A 27,339-nucleotide genomic window follows, 5' to 3' on the forward strand; every position below is an offset into this window, starting at 1 on the left:
CCCACTGCAACCCGCCCCATGTCAGCAACTTCTTTTGTGCGATGCGTCGGTTCGCTAGACAGCCAATTGGCATTCAATCGCGAGGTGATTATGCTGAAGGATCATAAAAAGTCCGACGATCCTTCTCAACGATATGCCGTATTATCAGGCGATGCCAGAAAGCTTCGAGACACAGCAGGATTGCAGCTAAGGTTATTTCTCCCGACTTGGATTTTCTCCGGCAGTCAGAGCGTTCAAAGGACGGTATCAGATGCCGCGAGGAAGTATATGTTACCGGGCGTAAGTGTGTGACCCATCGTGTATCCTGCATCGTCCCTTGTCCTTGCTCACTCTGCATAGCAGCCAGCCTGGTGCTGTTACTTGACGTTGTACTGCTGCGCAGCAACACTAATACTCTTTCCTCCTTCTTCGCCTCTCCATCTTCAGCATGGCGGACTCCAACTCCGTCGAAAAAGGCGCGTACGTCCAAGATGTGCCGGTATCTCCAACGGGCTCAACCACGGAGCATGGTTTCGATCGCGCTGCCGAACGGCGACTTATCAGAAATTTAGATCTGCGGATCTTGCCAGTGCTCTGGATCTTATATCTTGTCAACTTCATCGACCGGTAAGTCTGATGCAGCCTCCCCAATGTCTCACGATCCATGCTCACCCACGTTATAAGAGCCAACATCGGCAACGCAAAGATTCAAGGCATGGAGAAAGAGCTGAACCTAATTGGCCAACGTTTCAACATCGCCGTGTGGGTCTTTAACCTAGGGTATCTAGTCGCTGGCGTGCCGTTGCAGATCGCCTTTAAGAAGTACGGACCGAAGAGTCTCTGTGTGATGATGTTCTGCTGGGGCATTACGGTCATCGGGTGCGGACTGGTCAAACGATGGGAGGAGCTTGTAGTCTGTCGCTTGCTAGAGGGTATCGCCGAATCTGCATACATCAGCGGAGCGGCATACTTGATCGGCGCATACTACTCGAAGCGTGAATATCTGACTCGCTACGTATTTTTCTGCACGGCTGGCATCGTTGCAGGTGCGATCAACGGGTTCCTCTCATCGCTCATTGCGAAAATGGATGGAACAGCTGGGTACGGAGCTTAAAGATGGATCTTCATCATCGAAGTAAGTTGCAACTGTACAGGTTGCATAGAACATATCCACTGACTTCTTTCCCTCTGTAAGAGGCTGAAGCCTTGATTAGTAGTACTTGGCCTGTGGCCTTCGTTATAGCTGGTTGGGATAGGCTGCAACCCTCGGAGCGTTGTCGGGGCTTCATCGGCGCTCCACGGACCCTTAGAAGTTTCTCGAACCTAGCACTACGTGATACATAGACTCAGCGCAAGCGTAGTGTAGCTTCTCTATCGAATTCATTACTGTTATACCTTGCACTTATGGTCAACCCATCGCACTCTTACAGCGTCCTCCTCGTACGGTATTTATCCTCCGTACGCTAATACAAAGATAGATAAGCGGGAAGTTCTTCGGCGTAGCCTCTTGTGGTACTTAGGCGTAGCCCCTTACAATACCTCCCCTCTCCCTCTTCCTAGATCGTACGGCTAGTTAAGTTCTAAGTGAATCTAGTTTCTATCGTACGAGACCGGTAATCGGGTGGCTGCCTATTCCTAGCCTCGCGTTTTGTTTGCTCAGTTGTGGGGTTATCAGCGGTGAATTCCTCCTTTACCGTACGATTGTCGGCCTCGCTAATTCCGCTCGTGTAGTGAAAGTAGAATCTAGGGCTCCTCCTAAGGTATATAAGAGCCACACCTCTGCCCTTTCTTAGTCTTTTGTCTTGTTGCAACAACTCCTCGTACGGCAACTTGTTACAATGCCTCCAAAGAACCACACTCCGCAACAATCAAGTCAAGACAATCTGAGACCGATTTCTTGACTTGATTGGGCGAGAGCAGCACTACGGATTGTCTTGATTGCGGATTGAGGTGTCCTGAGGCAGTTAAGATTGTCTTGGCTTGACTTGATTGTCAGACTTTTCGAATTTTGGTAGTGTAGCTACTCCTCCAGAGTCATGATCTCTGGCGACTCTGCCCAGTTGTATATATCGTACTCTCGCGCGAGTGAGTCGTCTGTAAAGCCTTCGCTGCTGTGCGTTTCAATTGCTTTTATAGTAGTGTAGCCAGCCCGAGTCCATGCCCGTATAAGTTGTAGAGCCGCAAGCAACTCACTGCCGATCGCGCGTCGTTTTGGCTCGAGTAGATCACCAAGCTCGCTGAAGAGCCGCTCGCACTCACAGCTTGATGCTGGGATAGTCAGTATATCGATTGCAAATTGGCTTAAACACGGGTATTTTGAGCGCATAGCAATCCAGTACTGGACAGCGTTGCCATCGTCGACAGCCTGCCACGCCGGCTCTTGGTTCAGCCAACGATCGTACTCATCGCCTTGTGGAGTTCCTGTAACGCTGCGACGCGTGAAAGCTCCAATCACGTCATCTATATTACTTGTTCTTGTTGTAAACAACTGAGGCGATAGGGGCTGCGGCTGCGGCTGCTTATAGCCTTGCCAAAGGCGTTGAAAGCCGTCATTAGCAACGCGTAGCCACTCCGGCTTATCACGCCAACTGTTTTCGCAGTAGTATTTGTAGTAAGGGTGAAGGCATGTAGCGGCGTAATAGGTCGGTGAGTCGTCTAGCTTATTGTAATAATCGTTAGCCTTGTGCCAGGCAATGTGTCCAACAACCAAGTTACTTGACTTGCTTGCTTGACATTACTTGATTACGTAACAAGCAAGTAAAGTAAAGGCTCATTCAAGCAAGCACAAGTAAGGATTTTCACATTACTTGAAGTAACTTCAAGTTGCTTGACAGAATTGCTCTACTAGGCATGTCGAAGATGAGTTAGGTGACGCTAGCTAAGCGAACCAATTAAGATTTCACCGGGTGGCACCCGGCAAAATCGTGATTGGCTGGAGTCGCACAGGGAGCCAGATGTGCCGGGAAAAATCTGACACCTCCAGTAGAATTTGGTAGCCTTGTAACTTTATTTACAAGGCTACCAAATTCTAAGCTTATATGTCTTCTCACCTGTTCTTTCAGCCTCGTGGAAGGTCTACACGTTCTTCTCTGCCTAAACCCCCTCCGAGCCCCCTAGCTCTACCTCAGAGAGCCGCTTAGGAACCCCAAGTTCGGTTTCAACTCCAACCCATGAGGCCTCTACACCAACCACCCGTGAAAGAGAGCTGCCGACATCTACTCAATGCACTTTTCATATTGAATGGGACAAAATTCGCTATAAAAGAAAGCCACTGCCATTAATTCGATATCGTCAGCCTTATAAGCGTACCCTCAACTCTAAAGCCCAATCCTCAGCAATCTACAAACATGGCGCGCAGCTTACAACAGATGGAGATAACAAGTTCTAGCTCTGCAAGTACTGCCATATTGGTGGCCAGCATGATTCCGCGCTATTCAACAGTAGGGCTACTACTAGTATCATTTATCATCTAAAGCATCTGCACAAACTCGAAGCATTCGGCTACAAACCAGTGGCGTCAAATCCGTTCGATATGGCTAAGGGAACAACGAGCTCCATACCATACCTTAGAGGCCGGTGCTTAGTGTTTAACGACTCTCAGTTTAAGAAAGAGTTTATTGACTAGGCTATTAATCTTAACTTTACCTTTCGACAAGCGACGCATCAACGCACCCGTAACATCTTTTCCAGCTGCCTAGAGGGTATAGATAAGGTTCTGCCAAAAAGCCCGTCAACTCTTAGAACCTGGATTAAAGAGATGTGGGAGGGTTATGGTGGGAGGCGTACTTGGCTGAAAGAAAAGCTCCATCTTACCAAAAGTAAGATCCATCTCTCAACTGATACCTGGACGTCTGAAGAAGGAACGAACTATGTGGCAGTTGTTGCTCACTTCTTGGACGAGAAGCATAAGCTGCAAACAGCTCTTCTCGACCTCCGGCCTCTAAAGGGCCCTCACACTGGCGAGAACATTGCAAAGGTGCTGTCGACGGTTATCGAGTCGTACGATATACCTGCTACCGTTGGATTCTTCATAATGGACAACGCTAGCAATAACGACACATGTATTGAAGAGCTAGCAAAGCAGTATCCCACAGTCACGCAGCAGAGCCGCCTTCGATGCGTCGGCCATATCCTGAATCTCATTGTCAAAGCTCTCCTCTTTGGGCAGGGTGTCAGCAAGCTGGAGAAAGAGCTCTGTGGCGCATCCGACGATGAGCGATTTGAGATATGGAGGAAGCAGAACTTTATCGGTAAGCTCCACAACTTCTGCGTGTGGATTAACCGGAGTGACCAGCGGCGGGAGCTTCTGAAACGGTATATCCTGCAGGCAGAGTTCGCAACAAGCAAGTTAAGCAAGTTTTGAGGCTCAACTTGACTTGCTTGGGACGATTTTGCGGTAGTAACGAAACTTGCTTGACTTGGAAGCGGTATTAGCACAACTTGGTTGGTAAACTTCCATAACTTGGGTAACTTGGGTAATTATTATAGTTAACATATATGCAGATTACTGCGGGTGCGCCTCCCAGTTGCACAGATCATACTCTCCCTCCAGCAGCGTCTCAGAACGCGTTGCCTCTAGTTTCTCGACGATCCCTGGAGTTGGACGTTCGAATCCAGCACGTGTCCAAGCTCGAATGCACTGCAGTGTAGCTAGTAATTGAGCTCCTATTTTGCGTCTCTTTGGCTCTAATAGATCACCGAGCTCGCTGAACAATCGCTCGCACTCGCAGCTGCTAGCAGGTATCGTTAGAACATCAAACGCCAGCCTAGCTAAGTTGGGATACTTTGGTTGTAGTTCAATCCAGTAACGGATAGGATCACAGCCCTGAGTGAACTGCTCGCGCGTCCATTTTGGCTCAAGCTTCTTCCAGCGTTGGAACTCGTCGAGATCCTCGTCGTCGCTGCTATCGTCGGCGTCAGCTATCGCGGCGATAGCGTCCTCGAGCGCGCTTTGTAGTGGCCTAGGAGTAGTTTTGTCAGATGAAGTAAGCGATACTGCATCGTGGACGGTATCACCTATGTATCACCTAGGTATCACCGATGTATCAGGTTTATGTTCAAAAAGGAGAGAGAACAGACCAACGAAAAACAACAATGATCAAGACATAATCCATCATCGCAATCATCAACTTCTCCTGAGCTCATTTTTAGCATTTCATCTGACAGAAGGACGCCATTCGTCGTGTTTGCTTCGTAGCCGGAAGACGACCAAAGAAGAGAGCCATCTGCAGCGCGGGTACCATGCCAAGCTGCATCCATAGCAGCTGCGGCGGCCTTTGAAATCACCGCAGGTGCACCAGGTACGTTGCAGTTAACCGGAGTGCCGACTAGCTCATAAGGATCAAAGGAGCAGGAGTCTGGGTGCGAGATAAGACCATCCAGGAGGCCGTCGTTGCCGTCATAAGCTTTGATGACGGCTGCAGTGAGCGTATCGTACTCGCAAGTGTGGGGAAACTCCCCAAGCTCGTATAACACCTGTTGAGGGAATGTTTGACCCACAAAGAACGGAGCCCAATTAATTGCTGGAGCTGAAACGGCGATGCCATCAAATACATCTGGATAGCGCTGGGCGAACATATGACCCTGTCGACCGCCTTGAGAGCAACCACTCCAGTATGAGTAATCCGCAGGCCGACCGTAGAAGCTTTTGATCACACTCTTAGTGATCAGAGCGCCATCATGCAGACCTATCATCGCAAAATTCTGGAGCCGATTGTAGTTGACGTTCCCGGGGCTTGTCAATGCCCAGTCCTTCGCAGTGGTGAAATCCGTTGTAGGTATACCGGCATCAACCCTTGATGTTACGTATCCTTCACTCAGTGCCGTAAACATCGTCCCACGTGCAAGCTCGTCAAGTCCAGCCACCCAGCCACCACCACCGGCCATTTGCAATCGTCCGTTCCAGGAGGGTCTTAACGGAAGCCATACCTCAGTATGTAAGGTATCGTCTGTGCCAGGATGCGTATGGGTGACGGTGACATTGCAGAAATCGATAGTAGTGTCGGGATAATGTCCATGGTTCGCAACAACGTTGTAAATAGAGGAGGCATAGGCGTAGTTCTGGACAATAGTGGCTTCAATGGAAAGGATTCGAGCTCCAAAGATGGAAGGAGTAGAGATCGTAGCCGAAGCACAACTGCCAGCTATGGCAGGGGAAGACATAATGAGATTCAATAATAGAGGAAAGTCACTACAGTTTCGAGTGAAACACCTTAGATATGGGGTAGGACTGACTCATAAAGCTCCACAACTTGGTTGCTATGCTAAGAGCTTGGGATATAACAAATGAACATCTCAGACCGTTGTAAGTGTGTACTTGGACCATGCTTGATAATCAAACGAGGCCACTAAAATAGAGACCTTGCTGTTGTCCCAAAATAGCTTATTAGACTCGGCCGTACTTATAACAGCGAACGAGTTAGGAATGGCCATAAGTTTAATAATGCCACCATGTTTTACGCGTGCAAATTTTATACGGTCAGAAATTCCTCCTGCGCCAACCTTAGTAGACTTTGACTTTCCAGCCTGTCTCCACTCGTGTTATTTAACTTGTGTACTACAGGAACTTTTACACGCGCTCGTATAACGTTCGACGCTTTTTTTTTATAGGTTCTGTTGCAGACAAATATTGTTGTACAGGCTAGAGCGGGTATAACACTGCTAAGCTTGTTTGACACACCTTGGCACAAGCAAGTGATAAGGAAAGGGTGTACGTTAACGGACGAATTTCGGTGATTACAAGCTATTTCAACTAACGTGTTGGATCAGTACCGTGTCCGTGCGCGCAATGCCCGTGTTCGCGCAATGCCCGCCCCAAAACCGTCACCACTTATACAAAACGCGTCATAACTATACCAGAACGCACCCAATATTAGATGCAATTGCAGCAACCGAATTGCGCGCACTAGGCGAATCTTTAACGTACACGCAAGTCGCAAAACAGTATGGTGTTGACCGCCATACACTCGCTCTAAGACACCATGGCCAAACCCAGCCACGCGCGGTCGCCCAGCTTTGCATCCACCCACAACATGAGACGGAGCTTATACAGTACATTAACACGCTCACTAAGAGACGTACGCCACCTACACGAGCATTGATACGCAACTTTGCGTCGTCTTTAGCTGGTGGAGACGTTTCAGAAAGCTGGGTTACTCGCTTCATCAACAGAAACTCCTTCCATCTTATCTCTCGCTGGCAGACAGGGATGGACCGGGATCGCCACAAAGCTAATCCGGAAGCCAAGAATAGCTTATACTTTGATCTGTTACATGATAAGATGAAGGAGTACAACCTACAGCCGTCTCACGTCTTCAATCTGGATGAAAAGGGCTTCGCGATTGGAGTACTTGGGAGATCAAAGAGAGTCTTTGACAGGAAGATACACGGTCAAAAAGGGGTTACTACAGCTGTATAGGATGGTTCTAGACAGTGGGTTGCAGTCCTAGCCTGTATTTGCTCGGATAGTACAGCTCTTTCTCCATCTCTCCTCTTTCAGTCAGCTGCTGGAGCTCTACAATCGAGCTGGGCGGAAGTAATCGACCCAGAAAAGCACTCGGTATTCATAAGATCATCACCCTCTGGCTGGTCCATCAACGATATAGTTCTTGCTTGGCTCGATAAGGTTTTCGAGAGAGAGACCGGACGGTACGCTCGAACTGGGTACCGGTTACTACTCCTTGATGGCCATTCATCCCACCTAACCATGGATTTTATCGAGTATTGCAACGAACACAAGACCCTATTGGCTGTGTTTCCTCCTCATTCAACCCATACGCTTCAGTTGCTTGATGTTGGGATGTTTAAACCTCTCTCATCGGCTTACTCAACTGAGCTCTCAAACTACCTTCACCGCAGCCACGTGATCCAACCAGTAAAGAGAGGAGACTTCTTTCTGCTCTTCTGGAGAGCCCGGGGTACTGCTTTCAAGAAAGAGGCTATCAGAAAGTCCTTTGAAGTAACTGGGATTCATCCACCCAACGCTGAGGTTATACTTAGAAAATCCCACAAAGAGGCGTCTAGATCCGACGAAAGCTCAACTTCTGTACTTAGTGGAGACGATTGGCGCAAGATTGGGGTTCTCACACGTCGCATAGCTAAAGATGAGAGCAGTAAGGAAGTGAAAAAGCTTCGTTGAGGTTTGCATCACATCTCAGCCCAAAACAGTATACTCAGGGATGGAATTCAAGGCCTAAGGGACGCTCTTTTGGTTAAAAAGAGACGCAAAAAGAAGAGCTACACACTTGAACTTAACAGTACTGAGAAGAATCACGGCGGAGCTACTTTCTGGTCGCCCAAGAAAGTAAAACAAGCCAAGGACGATGAGACGATACGACGACAACGACACAGGAGTTACAATTCCAGAAAACCGAGCGTAAACAGCTGAAGGAGCAAGCTCGATTGTACAAGCTTCAACAAGAGCAAGAAAAGGGTGTTGGAAGGGAGATACTTGAGGCGGTGAGGGAGAAGGAGCGAGCCGCAAAGGTGGCTGAAAAGGAGCACCAGAAAGCAGTTGCGACGTTGAAAAAGCTATACAACTGTCCCAAAAGGGTACACGCAAGTTTTTACAAGCCTCTAAGGGATCACACGATAACAGCTATTGTTGTGGGCTGTACAGCTTCACATTTCTGATATTTTATTGTTAATGTGGTGCGCAAAACTCGATGTCGCAGGCCAAGCGCTGTCGGGAACATGAACCTTGTTACTAATAACGCCGTGCGATGCCCTCTGTAGAAGCTGAGCTAGAATGCTGCAAACAATACAACACATACACTCTCTTCTAAGTTATTCTGTCCACAATACCCGCACCCAAACGTGCGACACTCGAACATGCGCATCGCGCGCACAGACACGGTACGTAAGCGCGAGGGAGTAGAAAAGGCAGAGAACTCGTCTGAACGACGTTTAGATAACGGATACCACCACAAAAAAGAGCACAACACACATATGTTTTTACTAGTTATAAACACGAACAATTGCATAGAGCACCCGTTCCAATGAGAAACTTCAAAATACTTCACTACAACACTATATTCTTGATCAGCACCCTTGGTGTTTCTACTGCGTAGAGAGAATATCAAGAGCTGCTTTCTCGCTAAGCATGAAGACAGCAAGAACCGGGAATGCACCTGGAGCTCGGGGGAACGCACTTGCGTCGACAACACGGAGACCCTCCACGCCACGAACACGGAACTTAGAGTCGAGGACAGCGTTCGGATCGTCGTCTGATCCGATAGAGCTAGTACTTGTGGCATGATGACCATAGTTGTTGTCTCGAATGAATTGCTCATCATTGCCTTCATCTGAGCAGCCACCTTCGGCGTTGACACTGCCCGAGCAGGTAGGCCAAATCACTTCATTAGGGCCGACAGGTGCTGCCACCCCAGCGTGGACTCGTCGGAAAAAGGCCACGGCTTCCTTGATAGCAGCGATATCCTGGTCTGCGCCCTCGTCGGCGAAGTGACGGAAATTGATTTCCGGTTGAGCTGTTGGGTCGGCTGACCGGAGCTTCACATAACCGGCGCGGTTGCTGCCGTGCATATGAACGGTGTGGAATCCAAACGTGTTAGGGGGATCCACGAACGATTGGTTCGGCGTTCCAGGCCAGAAACCGCGAACACCCACAGGTCCAGACCACATGCCGATATCGCGCTCGTCAGTGCTTGAGTGATTTGTTTTCAGGAAGAACATGCTTCCCATGATGCTGCCCTCCGCGTATGGACCTTGTCCTTGTTGCCAAAGACTGTAGCACGGGTCGTTAGGGGCATGGGGGGTGCATTGTGATCGAGGGAACCCTGAAGCACCATCGACGCTGATGTTTTGAGCAGCGAGCCCAATAGTGGCAATCTCGTTGTGGTCTTGCATGTTACGCCCGACTCCAGGAAGATCCGCTACGACTGTAATATTAAGTGCTTCTAAATCGGCAGCTGGACCAATGCCGCTCAACAAAAGGAGCTGAGGCGTGTTAAACGTTCCTCCACTGACAATGACCTCTTTGTTGGCATATACTTGCTTAGTAGTCGCCGTGTTCGACGCGTTGTAACGCAGGTCGCCTTGATAGATGCTCTTGCCCTCGAGGTATTCAATGCCTATGGCTCGGGGAGCGGATCCGTTGATGGATTCTTCGAAAAGTACTTTGCTGGCAAAAGAGTTTAGTCGAACTTCCAGCGGGTATTTTTTCCTTCCGCTAGAATCAACAGCACGTAGAGTATCGAGGACACGGTCTCTTACGCTGTAGCGACCCCAGGTTCCGTTGGCGTGGAAAACTCCTCCAAAGAGACCAACGGTTTGGTCCCTGTCCGAGCGTAGCTGATTGGGGTCCGTGTCAAAGAGCTGTTCCAGCTCATCAGGATCCTGTCCGATCTCGGACACCAAAGATCTGTATATTTCCGACGACTGAGGCGAGGTAGTGAATACCGTTCCATTTCCTTCATTCAATTGTAGGTAACCATCGAATCCATGTCCAGGCGTTCCGCGTGGAAGATACAAATTCTTCTCCGTCTTCACAAATATCTCTCTCATTCGTTCAGGACTAGCGTTTCTGTCAGAACATCTGTTCTCAAAAGGATCAGGTTTCGTCGTGACTCACTTCCAAGAAGAATCGCCAGTAAGGGCTTCAATCTGACTCCAATCTCTTTCACTGGGAAGAATGTTGAATCCTGCGTTTACCAGAGTCGAACCTCCCAAGGTAGCACCGCGAGGATATTGGACACCGAGCATTTCTGCGCCTGGCGGTGCAGAAGTACCAGGACCAACCCAAAGGTCTCCGTTCGGAAGCCTCCAAGTGAGTCGCTGATACCTCCTGGTTTGCTCGTCGTCATCGTAATGACGAACCCAGAATGACCAGCCGAGGTTTGCAGGAATGGGCACTTCCGAAAGAGCGAGAGCTTGCGTTCGTCTATCGGCACTCTCGTCGTCGCCAGCTTCTAGCAACAGAGTCCTGAAACCGGCTTTGGCGAGGTTGACAGCCAATGGGCCACCACCTGGGCCACTACCTACAACAATGTAGTCGTAGGTATCAGTTGATCCTTGGGGCAAGGCGGCAACAGAGGCAACGCTAGCAATAATCAGAGCGGCACTGAGTCCTAGCGCACCCTGGGTATGATTAAAGAGCCGCATAATTGCTGCCACAGGCTGATTTGAGGCGGAGAAATGATGCGAGAATAACGAACAAGATGAATGACACAAGAACCGTGGTAATAGGCGGATTTAAGTCATTTAAGCAAAAATCATGGTCTGTAATTAACAATCCAGATCTCTGACAGCCGACACCGACACCGACAACACCGACAACACCGACAACGATGCGGACAAACAGACACACCGCTACCTAGGTACTATTGCGTTCCTCACGGGCAAATTACTAGGTCTTCGGACCAGTTTGGGCCGTGATTATACAACCAGGTCGACTACTGCACGTATACGAACAGGGATCGGATTCATGTCTGCTCCCTTAATCACAAATTAAGGCATACACATTCAATCTATTAAGCATGCCAATTCTGCTTGATCATATTCGTCTTGGCGAAAATAGATGCTTAATAGGGATTAGTTCAATGAGTAATAATGCCGAATATCTAGGTATCGTGCCAAGATGCCAAGTATGACTATCTGCAACCGTATGCTGCCGTGCGGGACTGCAGTCGTAAGTTGAAACAAACTATTCTGTGTAGATTATATCGCTGTATTTTGTTTATATCTACGTGCATTGTGCACTGCCTCGTTAGAGCGTTAATAGTGTCACGGCGCTGGCTGGCGAGGAACGCCAGGAGTCGCGCTGCGCGCTGATTGGCCGCACAGATTCCGGGGGCGCTAGCCACACCCGGATTCTGTACAACAAGTCTGCAAACCGCCGTCCCGTCCGAAGTTCCTTGAGCTACGTCCTGTCCCTGGTCTGACTCCAGCCTGACCTCGTAATGTCGGCTATATGTAGTTAATATACCGATCACGTGCACCTATCATCCTTGCCTGCCGACCCCGCGACACCCGGAAAGTACGCTGTCGCACGGTTGGGTGCGGGTACTGTAGACAACATAGTTAGGAGAGAGTGTATATATTGTATTGTTTTTAGCCCCCTAACTCAACTTATATGAAGGTAACGTGTTCCACCAATAAGCTGCGCACACCAGTCAACTGCGCACCCCACCCAACTTACCGCAACGCTCTGCGAAGAATATCAAAATATCAGACATGCCAAGACAATAGAGCTAGCTCGGTGGTTTGGCCGGCTGTTAAGGTTTGCAGATTAGTAAGCTGCACCCGAGTGTGCAATCTCGATGTATACATAAAAACTGTCCAGATCTAGAGCCCAGGCTGTTCAAATGCATCCCTTTTAAATCTCTTGCCAGCATGAAGACTGCGTTCGCCTGCCTTATCGCACTTGCAAATATTATAGCTACCTCTGCATCAGATAAGCTTGCATCGCAAAGTCTAACATGCACTGTTGAACGATACGCAGCAAAACAAAACAAAACCATTACTAAGGAAGGTAAGTTGGTTTTCCCAGGTAACTATGTATCTACTTAAGCTAAACCCCGATAGGCCAGAGGTGTGAGCCAGACCGCAATATGGAGAACAGGACCGAAGTCTGGAACAAAACAGGGGGATTTTACTACAATAACAACGGCGTCAACCTCTTCTACACCATTGAAGGTACCGGTGACCCCATCGTTCTCATCCACGGCTGGGCCTGTGATCATAGTGACTGGATCTTCCAGATCCCATTTCTCCTGGAGTACGGTTTCCAGGTCATCACTATCGACCAGCGCGGCCACGGACGCAGCTCCACACCCGTACCAGCCATCGATTCACAGGAGAGCCCCTACTCGTACGATCCGGAAACACTTGCCGATGACGCCGCCGCGCTGCTTGAATATCTCCATGTAGGAAACAGTAGCAAAAGAGGTGCGGCCATCATCATGGGACACAGCCTCGGCGGCGTCGTTGCATCTGAGCTCGCTTTTCGACATTCAAAACTGGTTAGAGCTCTTGTTCTTGTCGATTCAGCGTACTACACCCCAATATCCCAGGGCGAGCTTATTGTCGCAACGTTGAAGAACTCTTCTGCCTCAACAGCGCCTGAGGTTGCCGCCTCATTGTTTGAGGCAATGGAGTCGTCTGTAGCCGAGAGACCGGCATGGATAAGAGCCTGGCGTCTGCGGAAGACGTGGGGTATGCCGGGATATGTTGTCACTGCTGTCTTCGAGCAGCTTATTCAATTCTTAGGACAGTGGAGTACATGCATTGAGTACAGGGTAGAGAGAAAAGGTGTCCCTAAGCTCGTCACGGTTGCGGAGCAGAGCTACGCTGATTTCGAGAATGAGGTTGGGTTGGCCGAAGGGGACAGAGTCGAGGTACTAGATGGCGGGCACTGGCACTTCCAGATCAACTCAACCAGATTCAACGCCATCATTGAGGAGTGGTTTATGGCAAGAGGATACATAGGAAGATAGATGTCAACAATTCACTCAAACAATTGGACGCTGTCGGATTGGGTTGAGATGGAATTGCTGGGGTTGTTGTTTGATTGAATTGATCGACGGCAGATTTTGGAGCAATCAACTTGATTGCAAACCGATAGGTTGATTGAGAAAGCTTAAAATGAAAGACTTTGTATGGCGATTAGCTGGTCTCCCTTCCTTAGTTAAGCAGCCCTGTAAGCCTAGGACCACATCACGTAACTGCTCTGCAAGCATGACTAACGCGTCCGACTACTGAAGAGCTCAGATCACACACTTGTACATACAGAAAACAGTATACTCATACATGAGACCATATAGTACTACCACCCTATGCTTACACTTTGACATCGCGACGGGTGTAGTGTCGGTGTTAGCAAGGCCAGTCATGCTCCGAATTTCAAAGCCGTCGAGTGCAGAATTAGGGCACTGTTCCCCAGATTTGCACGTTTGCCGCTAGCCTTGGTCTCTTTTGAGCAGCTAAATTCGCCAAGGAGTAACTGGATCGGCCCGACTACGGCCATGGCAAAAGGACATTCCTTGATGATCTCGTCTTCATCTTTATACAATGCATCGGGCTATAACTTCTACATGCTATCATAAGCATATGATATATCATCTCAGCAAAATGGTGGAACGTGCGTTAGGTTCACATCTCAGGAGCTCGCTGTAAGTACCTGCTGCGCGTTACAAAAGTGTGTTGAATATGTAATTAATGAGGCTAAATCCAAGTGTATACTAGCCAACTCAGTGTACAACTATGTCACTTTCATGATTGTTGCGGCTGCATCGTAATGCCGTACCTGAGTTCAAATGAACTCCACTTATTCAATAGCCAAACTTCCCTTCTATCGTCCCTGGTGCTCCATAGCTCGGATCCACTGTGTCTTGAACAGCGAGCCGCGGGAGTACTGCGCTATCACTACTCGGAAACTTCACGTAGCCATTGCCCCTTACAAACGTTGCTAATGGCACTCCCTGCCCATCTTCCTCCGCTAGCTCCAGAAAATATCTTGCATGGCCAGGTCCCGAAATATGAAACATCGCCTTTCCTTCTGGTGTACGCTCATCGACGTAGTAGAAGCGGTATCCCTTGGATGCAAAGCTAGGAGTAGCAACCAACGTCTGGATCATATACCAAGCGCTAGATTTCCCGATCCCGAGCATGAGAAACTCAGGCGTGATCTAAGAATGTAAGCATATTCCAACTCTTGGGAAGATATTCTCGAGACTCACTAGTGTGTTACCATTGTTCCCAGTGTAGATGAAGGTCTTTTTTGTATCTTGAGGGAGCTTACTGAAACTGGCTACGGCGGCTTGAGCAGCAGCGTAAGCGCTCACAGTGTTGATTGCGAGATCTTTCTGGAAATCCTTGAGTGGTGCCGAGACTGGGTTTGCAAGGTTGGGACCTCTAGACCAGGAATAAGCTGCATTGGAGTGAGCTGTTGATATCGTGTAAATATGATAACAAAAGGCCTGCACATTGCGCTTTGTACTTGCAGCACCAAAGCGCAGTGAATTATGACTAGCGTTGCCATCTTGCATGGTTACATGTGGAGAAGTCAAGACTTACGATTGTAGATCACAACGTTAGGCACTCCTAATTCCTGCTCGACCTTCTCGAAGATAGGCCCTATCACGCCTGCATCGCTAAAATCAGCGGTCAGACACAAGTCTGCATGCGCTTTGACATTCGGTCTGACTGTGCGAGCAACAGCAGCAATCTTGTATCCTTCACTTTTGAAAAGAGACAGTGTTGAAGCCCCAACGTTTGGCCCTGCACCGAGAAAGAGGAGTGTTTTCTGAGGCATGGCAGCAATTGTGAATACTGCAACTTTGATAAACAGGAACTTTTGCAATAGCATGAGAATGAAACAGAAGAATGATGGAGTTGAACAACGTATTTAACATGACCAGGAAGCATGTTTCCTCATTTGCATGTCGATCTGTACGTACATAATAGCTTCAAAGTTCAAAACTAGGGTTGGAATTACAAAGCATAGTGAGATAATCCAGAAGGTACGACTTCAGTCGTCAGCTCGACTGGTCAACACGACGTCGAAGGCTCCCGCCGGTAAGCTAGCAGAAGCTAGTTTTGTGAGTAGCCAATCGCTTGCACGATGCATAATCTCTTGGCGGAAGTCGCTACTGTAAACTGAATAGCTCACATTGTCTAGAGCGTATTGGCAAACGCATTGACCTAGAACAGGACAGACTAGCGACAAAGTCACCAAAGTCGCCATGAAGAGCTCATGCGAAGGCTAGATTTTGGTGCCATTTCCGTCACAGTATAGTACTTCGCGTGCGCTCAACACTTCACACCTTGGCCTTCGAAGCTCTTCGGCATTGGTGGAAAGTGGGCAGATAGACCATCTTGGCCGACGTACTTCTCCTTGGATGAGGGGCAAGTCAAGCACAGGTGCTCCCCGACCGAATATTCACCAAGCCAGATTCGGCCTTCAGCACTGTACAGCAGAGTCGCTATGTCGGTGAACATATTTGACATGGATCTGGTTTGTAGGTCGGTATCGTTGAACAGGTGTGGCTGGGCGTCGAACAACTCGTCGTCCGCATACGTATTATCGCCGTTGTCGTTCGTTTGGAACATTCCGGTGTATTCTTGAGGTCCTTTAGATATGTCGAGTCTTCTTGGATCGTGTCGCAGACATAGTTTGAGTTGTGACCCAATTTGAAGCATTCTGTGACGGCTATACGCGCAGGTTCGACGAATCCGCAAGCAAATAGACCATAATCGTCTTTGCAGTATTTACATACAGTCCTTGTCATTAGAGTGATAAAAAGTCTCAATTTCTTCCAATACTAGCAGACTTGTCAACAAACAAATCAAACAAACAAATTGTTTGATAACTGACCTCTCTGCGGTACTTGCACGCTGTCACGGACCAAATTGTGATCAGTTATCAAACAATTTGTTTGTTTGATTTGTTTGTTGACAAGTCTGAATACTAGAAAAGCTAATCTAGAAATAGCTATCTTCAGAGTGAGATTGCACTAGAAATTAAGGCAATCTACAAATATATGCATCCTGATGTTTATAATAGCAAGCAGCCCATATGTGTCCATAGCTTTGCAACAACGTGTTACAGGCTTTGGAAGAATTCATGCAGTGCCTCATTAACTTCTTCGGCTTTCTCAATGTGAACAAAGTGTCCAGCATCAACAGTTCTGATCTGCAGCGCAGGAGAGAAGGGCAGCGTCATGTTCAATTGTAGTGCTGGGACGCCGACTGTATCCCTTTGCGCTGCGATAAAGAGAGCAGGTTGCTCGATCATTCCTGACGTCGATCGAATCTCTACGGTGTATTAGATCTGTAAAACGCGGGCATCTAGGATCTGTCTTACCATCTTCATCTGCCGAATTGATACCCTGTAAGAATGCTTTGTACCATCTTAGAGGTGCCTCGAAACCTTCCTGTGCTCGAGTGATGGATTTCCAAATCTCTCGGGTTGCGTTGGTGATGAATTCGTTGCCGTATTCTGCTCTTCTATCTGCTGCTAGCCACGTTTGGAGCGCGCCGACTTTGTTGTAGTGTTCCACCCAATTCGTCGTGTTAGACGTGTAGAAGAGGGAGTACACAGAATCTAACTGTACTGTTGTGAGCTTGTGTGCATATTAGATTTCGATGTTGAACTTACGTTTGAATCCATAAGGACGTGACCGACTGGTTGGTTGTGATAGTACCAGTACCCAAGAATAGGGTATCCAAATACGGTCTGTGTGATATTATTGTAAGCTTCAACGTTGGCTTCGTTAAGATCTGAGCCGGGGGCGATGTAGCCGACGTCTAAGATAGCAAGAGCTGATAGATACTTGGACTGGTAGGTGTGGAAGCGGGAAAGGAAGAAAGATCCGCTAAGGCAAGTCAGTTTTGATGTCGCAAAACAGACTAGATTTGGTATGGGCGTGCTTACAGGTCATGCGAAACCAGGGCTCCCAATAGTGCTAAACTCGTATACTATTAGTATTTGGCTCACGCTCAGACTAGGGAACAAGCAAATTGATCTACAGCTTGAAAATTCGCATAAGGAAATCAGAGCGGAAACTAGCCTAATTAGGCAAGCCGAATACTAATAGTATGCATACTGTTTACACTATTAGGAGCGCTGCCGTTACTACACAACACTAAAGGTACCACGGCGTGATGGCATCGTAATAGATAAAGTTACTGGCAAACGCAAGGTTGTGAAGGAACCAATAGATCTTATCACTTGGTGGCGCAATAACAAGGAGCGCTTTCCTACACTGCATAAGGTAGCGCTTGATATCTTTGCTGCACCAGCAATGAGTTCAGACCTAGAGCGTCGATTCAGTGAGGCTTCAAAAACGTGTACACCGAATAGGAGCTCACTATTAGGGTCTACGTTAGAGAGGAATTAGGTTCTTAGGTCTCTCATACAGGAGGGTGTGGTACGAGAGCGTCGGGTAGCAAACATTGCTGAAACTGAATACTCTGACATTAATTCTGAGGACTCTGATTAACTGCTTTTGTATATAAAATTTCATCGTAATGTATCACTGTAGACGCTGTGAGTCACTGGCGTACGATTAGTATATCTATTGTTCACAAGTGCGTTTTGTTTAATTCAACAAGTATCGTAGCAATTCACTAGCTAGGAGATAACTTACTAGTACAAGAAATCGGGGTCTATCTACCCCGCTGCGGGGTATCAATTCAAATCAAGTTATCCAAATCAAATCAATATCAAATCAAATCAAATGCTTATGTAATCAAATCAAGTATTGCTTTGATTTGATCCGTTGCGAGCCCTGCGTGTAGCCAACTTACGAGAAGAGGTGAAGCTTTGGCGAGCTCAAGGGCCGATTGGAATAGTAGCAACAATCGTCCGATGGATAAACAAATCACCAGGGCGCGTAAAGAGGTTTGAGGATGCCCAGGGCGAGATCTGGCGTAGGGAGAACCCAGAATCCAACCAACAGCCTCCTCCGCTACGGCTTAAAATGAATAATGTAACCCGGTACGTTCCTATCTCTTTCTTTTGTTGTAGTTGCGGAGAGACACGTGTACAATTACTTTGTTTTGGCACTTTGACATAAGACGGTAGCTATATCAGCTATGTAGAACACTGAACTAATGTTCACCAGGTGGAATTTAACAAGAGATATGATCCATCGAGCAGTACAGCTCCGCAACTCTATTAAACACTTTCTTAACCTTGATATGGCCACTTATATGCACCTCGTGCGTCGCGGCGACAAGAAACCGATCAATGAACGCCTATCGGAATCAGTTACTCGCGCTATCTTCGACCAGCGCATGTCATCCGATGAATAGGCTATTCTCCAGGAGCTCCTCGCTATCCTCGACCCGATTAAAGCGTGCACAAAGAAGCTCGAAGGTCGCCCGAGTGAGGAGTCTGCTACCGGTATCGCTGACGTGTACGACGTCCTCTCCCTTATCCTCCGCCAGCTTAAGAAGCTCAAGGTTGAGTATGCTAAGAGCCAGAAGGACTCCGCCTTTTGGGTAGCAATCGAACAAGCTTAGAGCAAGGCAACAGACTATTACAATATACTCGACGAAACCCCTGTGTTCACTGCTGCTTTGCTGCTAGATCCGCGCCTAAAGTATCAGTACTTAGCAAAAGAATAGGGTCCGCAAGACGCCAAATGTGGCGTAGAGGCAGTTAGGAGACTATGGGAGCAAGACTACAGGCCTAACAACTCTCCTGTCGACTTTTATAGCTCACGCCAAAGCTCCCTTCCTTTGTCCTAGGACAGTGAGCTGCGCCAACCCCTAAGCGAATGCGATCGTAACGAGCGGCCCCGTAAGCGGATGAAGTACAGCAATATTAACGAGCTTATCAAACAGCAACGTCGTCTACCCTACCCGCAAAAGATTAGTAATGAGCTAACGCTGTACCTTAAGGCTAAGCTCGAGACTAACGACGATCTCGTCTCCTTTCAATACTGGCTCCGCTCAGCTGTTCGCGCTAAGTACCCTTCTCTTGCTCACATAGCAATCGACATGCTGTCTATCCCAGCAATAAGCGCGGAGGCAGAGCGTATCTTTAGCTCTGCTGGTTTTATACTAAACTCTAGACGACATCGACTCCGCGAAGAGACTCTAGAAGCTATGCTATGCCTTACACACTAGGGCAAGCTTGGCATTATAACCCTTGCTAAACACCGTAGTAACGCAGTACGCGGTAACGAGATAGCAGAAGTACAATACGCATCAAGTAGCAGTACCAGCAGCGAGGGGTTGTAGGACGATAGCGATGAGGGAGAGTAGCATAGAACGCGCCGAGAACCTACTATTAATCCAATCTATCTCACTCCTTCGATATCTGTCTACATTATTTAAACCACTTACTGATTGAAAGCCTTGATTTACATCGTTCTCCTCGTCAGAATAATTAACCTGACAGCGCTCTACCACTAAGCTATACACCCTAAAGGTGGATATGATAGAAGAACGATAGATTAAGTAGTATATATACAATATATTGTTCACCTCCTCTAACAACACCATAGCCCGTGTTTCCCGTGTTTTGATAGCAGCGGTGAGGTTAAGCTTTGCGCCATGCTCTAACCTACGCCTCATATAATCAGTGTGAGTGTAGGATAAAAGCTTAGCAACTCCGTCAACTCCGGCGGAGCTCTATGGAGGCCAAGGAAGGAGGGAGTAAGGAGGGAGGCCAAGGAGATCCCTCCATGGCGCACACTAGACGTCCTCATCGCAGATACCGTACTTAGCCTCTGTCTGGGCTACAAGCTCGAACCAGCTCCTAGTTAATACGGGATCCTCGCATAGAGCCCTCTGCCGGTCATATGCTTGATTGAACCGCGTTGTAAGACTGTCTGTACGCCTGACGAAGTTGGTCGGCCACTTCTGTCCAACCTGGCCGGCGCCGCGCGCAGCTAGCAGCTTATCAGCCATATGACGTACAGCTGCGTACGTAGGGGCAAATCCACGTTGATCTAAGTCTAGTATATAGCTTACGATTACCTCCTCTTCTAGCAGGCTGAGCTTCTTTAAGTTAGGCAGGCAATCGCGTCGAGCAGGTATACCGGCGCGTCGGCGCCGAATCGTTCGTTCAGACACACTACAGGTATCGGTGCCTGCGAAAACATATGGACCCCCCCGGATCTGGGAGAGATCGTTAAGGTGACGTTCTGGGATTAGTATTAGAGTAGTATAGGGGTATATAGAGGCCAAGGATCGGGATTTTGAGCTGTAAATTACATCTTGTTCACTTGTAAACCTCTTGTTATAGGTCGAAAGCTTAAAGCAGGCCTTTTGCAGACTGTTCTCCTTGATCTTTCTTATCAACGTCCATTCAAATGGATCGCTAGAAACCGTAGTGTTGGCCGCAATACAGTGAAGCGTATTGAGCTCAGTCTTGACCTATACGGAAGCCCTTATCCTCCTGATTCAACCGTTCAAGGGAGGCCTCGATTGATGGTGAAGGCTTAGGAGAATGTATGAGGAGAGACGACGACTGCAAACCAGCGTACTAATGCTACAAGATAGGCCCTGCTAGAGTACCTCCGTAAGAAGCCGACGGCCTATTTGGACGAGATAGTTGAGTTCCTATTCGACGAGTACAACCTTGTTATCGCCGAGCGTACCGTCTTTAATTACCTCTGCCGGGCCCAATAGAGTCGAAAAGTAGCTTCAAAGCACACCAAGGATCGTAATGAGCTGCTACGAGAGGTTTTCTACCTATCAACGAGAGGATGGGATCCTATTTAGATTGTAGCACTTAATGAGAGTGCAGCAAATAAGCGAACTGCTAACAAGAAAAGAGCCTAGGCGCCCTTAGGAACTGCCGCAATTGCTCCATACTTTAGCAATCGAACAAGGAGAGTTTCGGTGATACCAGCAATAGACGTGAATGGTTACTTTGCGTGGGAAATACTGCAGGGAGGGCTAACAAAGCAGCTCTTTAAAGCGTTCATAGAGCACCAAGTTCTCCCTTTGTGCAACCCCTGGCCTAGCCCGCGATCAATTATTATTATAGACAACGCTTCAAGCCACCGGTCTCCTCGAGTACACGCTCTCTGTAATGCAGCAGGCGTTCGACTTGTCCTGTTGCCTCCTTACTCACCCGATTACAACCCTATTAAGCAGTCTTTTCGGGTACTAAAGAGCTAGGTACGGAGGAACTACGGCATTATAGAGTCGTTTAAGAGCCTTAAGGAGTTTCTAGAGTACGGTATATACCGCTGCTGCGTTAATACTAACTTTTCTGGCATGTATAAGCGTTGTAGGTACCAAAAGGAGGGGGATGGGTAAGCCGGATGATTGCCTCCTAAAGTTTAAAAGTTCTGCCCTGCAGTGCTTAATTCTGTACCTTTACTACAGCAGATATTTGTGTTTAAGAGGTAGAGCTAATTAAATCGTACCTGCTAAGAAAGCTCCTGCTCTTAGAATTAAAAAAAAATTGCGTGGTCGTAAAGTTATAGAGAAAAACAGAGGGGTATTTAGAGCAGCTAGGCCGAACGCCATCGTAGGCCTAAGCGTTAAGCTAGCTGTAACCTCGTCATTGCGACTCCGCGCCAAGACCCCTAAGAAACTCCGCAACCATCCAAGCCACCTAATTCACCTGCCCGACGGCCTATACCTCTACAACCACGTTGAACCCTGTATATCTAACAGCGCTATCTTTTTCGCTATACCTAAATCTACAACACTTCAACTCGGTTTTAATATATACAGCGTAATAGTAGAGCTACAGTAAGGATTAAGAGAAGAGCGGCAAGGAGCCCCTGTGTCACGGCGCTAACCTAGATAGCCTATTAGAGCGCGCCAAGCTGCTAAGCGAGCAGCTGCGCAATCGCTAAAATTCCTGTGCGAACGCGCCCTGTCGTACGCTCCTTAAGCTACGTCCTTGTCTTAGCCTAACCCCGTACTGTCAGCGATATCGTAGTGAATATACTGATCACGTGCACCTATCTTCCCTGCCTGCCGACCCCGTGACACCCTGCATTAGGCTTCCTACAAGTTTACCTCTGCGACGGCATACATCTCTACAACTACATACAAATATATAATTCTAAGACAGGGATCTTGTTTAGCGTATGCTATATACTAATTCTAGAGGCAGAAACAAAAAGAAAGGCATAAAATAAGGGTTGCAAACTAACGCCTCAGCGGGTACTTCGACCCCTTAACAGTATCTAATCGCTTCTAAAGTTAAGATTCTTTACAAGGAATATGTTATTACTTAGCGCCTTAAATCTAGGACTAAAATCTCAAGATTTGCATAAGTAGAATGCGTAAAACTAACGCTATTTTGCGAGAAAAGCCCCTAAACCTTATGTTAAGTCTAAAATAAAGAGACTAGCTTCCTGGGCAAGCTGCTCTAACACCTCAGGCTCAAATACACTATAATCCCAGCCTCTAGCATCGTTTATATACGTCTCCCACAGCGGTTCCTTAACAAAGACCTCTAATTACTGCCTCATTCGAAGGAGACACGCCAGGGGTTGCTAGAACTTGCGATTCCAGTCCCTCACAGTTAACCCACGGAGGTCGTCAACTAAGATCTTCTCCTCTACAGCTCGGTTTCCAATCAAAGCGATACGGTCTTTAATATCCTCCTTCTCCTCACAGTCGTACCACCACTAGAAGAAGGCCTGGGCAACGCGAAGAGGGAAATGAGAGCCTCCAAATGGTACGTATTCAGCTAGTAGAGCAGCGGCAGCAAGGTCTGCCTAGGCTTTAGCGCCGTAGAGTCTCGCAAGCTCTCTTAATGTTGAACTTACTTCACTTAGGATCTCCGTGTTGTTGTTATTATCTCTCCTTCCACTTCTTCAACGCTCTCTCTCTTAACAGAGGAGAGTCCTAAGGTTCTCTAACGGGTCTTGTGCTGTAGAAACACCTCTTCGAATCTCCCGATTCCATATATTAAGTACTCCTTTGGGTACTGGGTAATGGTTCTCTACTCTTCCAGGGCCTCTTTCATCGGGTTTAAGACCAGCAACCCAGCAAGTATAGGGGTAATTCAAACAGCCCTAATGCTCACATCTCCACATCGCAATTACCTCTGTAACCTGCCCTTCTATAGCAAGAAGCTCAGCTGCAGTAGTTAGTAATTAAAGCAGCTGACGCTCAGTTAGGTTGCGGCCAGTACCAAAGAGATTACCTTAACGCCCTACGCCGAAGCTGCGGTCTGCTAGCTCTACGTGCAGGTCAAAGTCAACCCATATCGCCTTTGGAGATCCCCTAGCTCAGTCTCTCTCCTCTCTCTTCTTGTGCAGAAGCTCCAGGAACTAGTTAAACGCATGGTTGTCTCCTTTGCTAAGAGATTGTACCCAGTACGATTGCTTTTGTTGCTTCTGGAAGTATATCGATGCGGTAAGTCTCGTAATCGTATACACCAGTGGTAGCTGCTCCGCGATTCGAGCTTCTGCCCAGCTTATAATAGTGGCTAAGGTAACCTTCTTAGAGTGCTGCGCTGAAGTCTCCTGGCGGCCGAGAGCCTCCCTTCCAGTAAATACACGCCAACAACTCATGTAATTCACTCTAGGAGCGTTCTAGGCGTCCTGTATAGCTAGGCTTAAGCGATCTCCGACAAAGATACCTCCAGAAAAGCTGCTAAGAGCTAAGTCTTGCCGGTTATCGTCGTCGTGGATTTCCTCATCAGCTACAGTATCGCTTCCGCTGTCTTCATCTACTAGCTAAGCTCTAGCACCTAGCTGGGAGAGGTTCGGATACGGCTGTAAAGGAGTAGAGGGCGTCGCTGAACGTTCACTGCTTATATCAGAGATCTCCATGATCCTACGACGTCTCTCATTACGCTTCTGACGTCTTTCCTGCTCCTCACGAGCTTTCTAGGTAAGTGTACGACGCCGCGACAACGTAGCGGGCATATTGACTATTATATATAAGCGTAATTCGTCTCCCTGATGATTCAAATTGATCCCACACCTTCACCGCTGCCGAGATCGACTTCGATTAACGCCTCGTCGCTGCTGTAGGGAGAGAAAGAGCAGGTAGAATGTAGATGGATACTAAGAAATGTGGGTGGGTACTGCAAAACAGTATATACCCAGCAATTTAGCTTTCCTCCCATGTCTCCAGCACATCTAGAGACTCCTACATGCCCTAGATTCACCCCAGTACGCTGCTTTAGGACCGATTATCTTATCAAGAACCCCTGTAAGCTTACACGCCGTCCCAAACCTTCACCACCCCGCCTCTACCTACCCCTACCCCTAAGGTATCTTACACCTGTTACAACCTCCTAAACGCCCACTAATACGCTCTACCACCTCCCAAAAGCTCACCACTACACTATATTCACCCATACAGGTCTCTAAAAAGTCTCCAAAACGTCTACTTGAAGCCCTACATGCTACTATACCCTAACTATGACCAATCGTGAACATTCACTCTGCTTTTTGGTGACAATTACTACTGGTAATCGACTGGGATATTCACGTGATTTAACAAGGGGGAAGGGAGTCCATATGTTTCCGCAACGATAATAGTAGCAGCACTATGATTGCTCTGTATTTGATGAGACATATTAAATGAGATAGCTCGCTGGATACCAGCTTCATTTAAAGCTGACAGAGTAGCGTTGCGTTGAGCCATTGTACGTTGAGATGAGAGAGGTGCGCAAACTTGGTGGGGTGCGTCGCTCGCTTGCGACATACGTTAACGATACCTCTATCTAAGTATTTCTACAACGATTGTATGTGATTTTACCACTAAACAGACTCAAAATGTAACTGTCAGGCCCTGGGCCATTCCGGGCTCATCCGGGCCGTGACGCCAAGTAATCAAGGTATATAGCCTGCTAGAACGCTATCGTGGCTCGATAGCGGTTCGTCTCTAGTCTAACAACGCCATATACTTGTACCTCTACCAATTCAGTGCATCCAGTATCTTATCAGGCCATATTGTTTGACACTAGCTTAATATATTTCTAATAACGTACACATCAAGTTTAGTAGCGCTACTATCGAAGCGGACAAATCAGGGCAGTCCCTTGCACAAGAAGAGACTTGTAGAGTAATGATGGCACGATCGCTGCTCTACGACGGTTTCATCTTCGCACTGGGTGCCGTCCACCGTATAAAGTGGTTCTGAGATTTTCGGATCAATTCCTGTCGAGTTGACAACGCAATACTAAGACTAAGCAGTGGTAAACATTTGCATACGAAAATCCCGTGAGGCTACTTGCTGATTACTACAAAACACTCAGGTTGACTCATTCAACACGCTCTCGTACTACACATTTGAAGTCTTGCTTCGCAAACCAAAATGTCCTCCACTGATAAGCCGAGCCACCTTCGTCAGCTACAAAATCGAACTTCCTTACAATTTGTGGAATAACCTTGTACATTTCCAACAAGCTGACGTTCTTACCGATGCAGGTGCGCGGTCCAGCTCCGAAAGTAAGGAAATTTCGCTCCATGAAAGAACGCTGCTTGGCATCCTCAGTAAGCCAACGCTCTGGCTTGAACTGAGAAGCATCTGGCCCAAAAATATCTTCGTTGTGATGTATGACCCAGGAATTGACACCGACTTCCGAGCCGGGTGGAAAGTATTGGCCTGCCAACTGCGCACCATTCTTGCCGACGATGCGTACCAAAGGTGCGGCGATTGCTGGATGTACGCGGAGTGATTCATACATGACAGCATGGAGATACGGTAATTCCCGCGCTTCTTTGAATGAAACAGGGTCCGATATCGTGCCAGCTTTTGTAGCGTCGTCGAGTTCTCGTCGCAACCTGGCAAGTATGGCGGGATGCATGGAGAGATTGGCGAAAATAGCGGTCAACGAAATCGCAGTTGTATCGGAACCTGCTACGACGTTCGCAGCGCAGGCATCTATTGTGTCAAATCTGGTTGCCTTTCCATCCCGCTCGAGCTGTAATAGCTTGTCAACAAAGTCCTGTCGGTCTCCTGGTGACTTTGTCTTTCCTGAAGCACGGTTTTGTATGTTGAGGATCACGAAATCCAGAACCGTTTTAAATGCTGGTTCTAGCTTCAGAAAGCCCATCGCGTACCCCATGATCCGGTGTATCTCGGGAAAAAGCCCAACAGTAGATCCGTGAAAGATCTGCTCGTCGAGAGCGCTGATGACACCGGTTTTGTCACAATCATCTTCCATAAGACCAAATCTTGAGCCCATGGTTATTTCGCCGATCACATCGAATGCATAGAATTGCATGAGCTCCCTCACATCGAATCGATGACCTAGTCTCGCGTGTTCCTTTAGTCGATTGGTCAGGATCTTGTTGCATGTGTTTACGAACGGCTCGAACGACAACAGGTTCGTATTTGAGTACAATTGGGCGACAGGACGTCGCATTTTTCCATGGACAGAAATTTGGGTCTCGGTGAACATATTGGTTTTGAAGGGCGGTCCAAACGCGTTGTAGTAGTTCGACTTATCTAATGCACCGGCATGACCCAGTACAACTTTAGCTGCTTCGCCATCGGCGATGCTGAATCGATTCGGTGCGAGCCGAACAATAGAGCCTGTAAGGATGAGTATAAGCTTTAAACGATTTTTTCAATGTTCTTACCATATTTCTTGTGTAGAGCAATATTAGCAGTTGCAAAATCGTCTTTGAAAAGCAGATGAAGTTCCCATAGCCGGGTGAAACGTGCCAGAATTGGGCCGGGCACGTTGCGTGTTGATGATGTTAACGTTAGAACAAACGGTTTAAGGCGCCAACCAATAAAGACGATCAGAATGGCGCTGCAGTAAAATTGAAGGTCGGACATGATGATTTTTCAACGCAAGTTCAAAGTAGGGAATATCTACGGAAACCAGAAGGGGAACTTAAGGGCAAACGTATTAATACTTTTGCTGTAGTCATAAAAGGCCCGCTGCGGACTTTCATCGGTTGTAAACCTGTACTTCCTTACATGGTCAAACAGGGATTGAAGTGTAAAGAG

The 27,339-nt window shown here is 47.7% G+C and overlaps 6 protein-coding genes across 6 annotated transcripts; 2 read left to right on the forward strand and 4 right to left on the reverse strand.

Moving 5' to 3' along the window:
• Positions 1-427: 427 nt before the first annotated feature.
• ALTATR162_LOCUS11688 (uncharacterized protein) lies at positions 428-1,189 on the forward strand (the record flags this gene model as incomplete). Its single annotated transcript, XM_043319330.1, has 4 exons — positions 428-606; positions 664-1,038; positions 1,096-1,114; positions 1,175-1,189. 4 exons carry the CDS (start codon positions 428-430, stop codon positions 1,187-1,189), a joined length of 588 nt encoding a protein of 195 aa, XP_043175265.1.
• An 810-nt stretch (positions 1,190-1,999) lies between these two features.
• On the reverse strand, positions 2,000-6,141 carry ALTATR162_LOCUS11689 (uncharacterized protein; the record flags this gene model as incomplete). Its single annotated transcript, XM_043319331.1, has 2 exons — positions 2,000-2,090; positions 5,144-6,141. The coding sequence occupies 2 exons, from the start codon at positions 6,139-6,141 to the stop codon at positions 2,000-2,002; spliced, it is 1,089 nt and encodes a 362-aa protein (XP_043175266.1).
• A 2,895-nt stretch (positions 6,142-9,036) lies between these two features.
• On the reverse strand, positions 9,037-11,097 carry ALTATR162_LOCUS11690 (uncharacterized protein; the record flags this gene model as incomplete). The annotated part of the gene is made up of 2 exons (XM_043319332.1): positions 9,037-10,510; positions 10,568-11,097. The coding sequence occupies 2 exons, from the start codon at positions 11,095-11,097 to the stop codon at positions 9,037-9,039; spliced, it is 2,004 nt and encodes a 667-aa protein (XP_043175267.1).
• Positions 11,098-12,327: 1,230 nt separating this feature from the next.
• On the forward strand, positions 12,328-13,430 carry ALTATR162_LOCUS11691 (uncharacterized protein; the record flags this gene model as incomplete). The annotated part of the gene is made up of 2 exons (XM_043319333.1): positions 12,328-12,466; positions 12,520-13,430. 2 exons carry the CDS (start codon positions 12,328-12,330, stop codon positions 13,428-13,430), a joined length of 1,050 nt encoding a protein of 349 aa, XP_043175268.1.
• An 834-nt stretch (positions 13,431-14,264) lies between these two features.
• On the reverse strand, positions 14,265-15,247 carry ALTATR162_LOCUS11692 (uncharacterized protein; the record flags this gene model as incomplete). The annotated part of the gene is made up of 3 exons (XM_043319334.1): positions 14,265-14,621; positions 14,673-14,863; positions 15,010-15,247. The coding sequence occupies 3 exons, from the start codon at positions 15,245-15,247 to the stop codon at positions 14,265-14,267; spliced, it is 786 nt and encodes a 261-aa protein (XP_043175269.1).
• Positions 15,248-16,537: 1,290 nt separating this feature from the next.
• ALTATR162_LOCUS11693 (uncharacterized protein) lies at positions 16,538-27,165 on the reverse strand (the record flags this gene model as incomplete). Its single annotated transcript, XM_043319335.1, has 5 exons — positions 16,538-16,749; positions 16,799-17,042; positions 17,093-17,309; positions 25,704-26,916; positions 26,964-27,165. 5 exons carry the CDS (start codon positions 27,163-27,165, stop codon positions 16,538-16,540), a joined length of 2,088 nt encoding a protein of 695 aa, XP_043175270.1.
• Positions 27,166-27,339: the final 174 nt, after the last annotated feature.

This window comes from Alternaria atra, assembly GCF_907166805.1.
Source record: "Alternaria atra isolate CS162 genome assembly, contig: 35, whole genome shotgun sequence".
Lineage (NCBI taxonomy): Eukaryota > Fungi > Ascomycota > Dothideomycetes > Pleosporales > Pleosporaceae > Alternaria > Alternaria atra.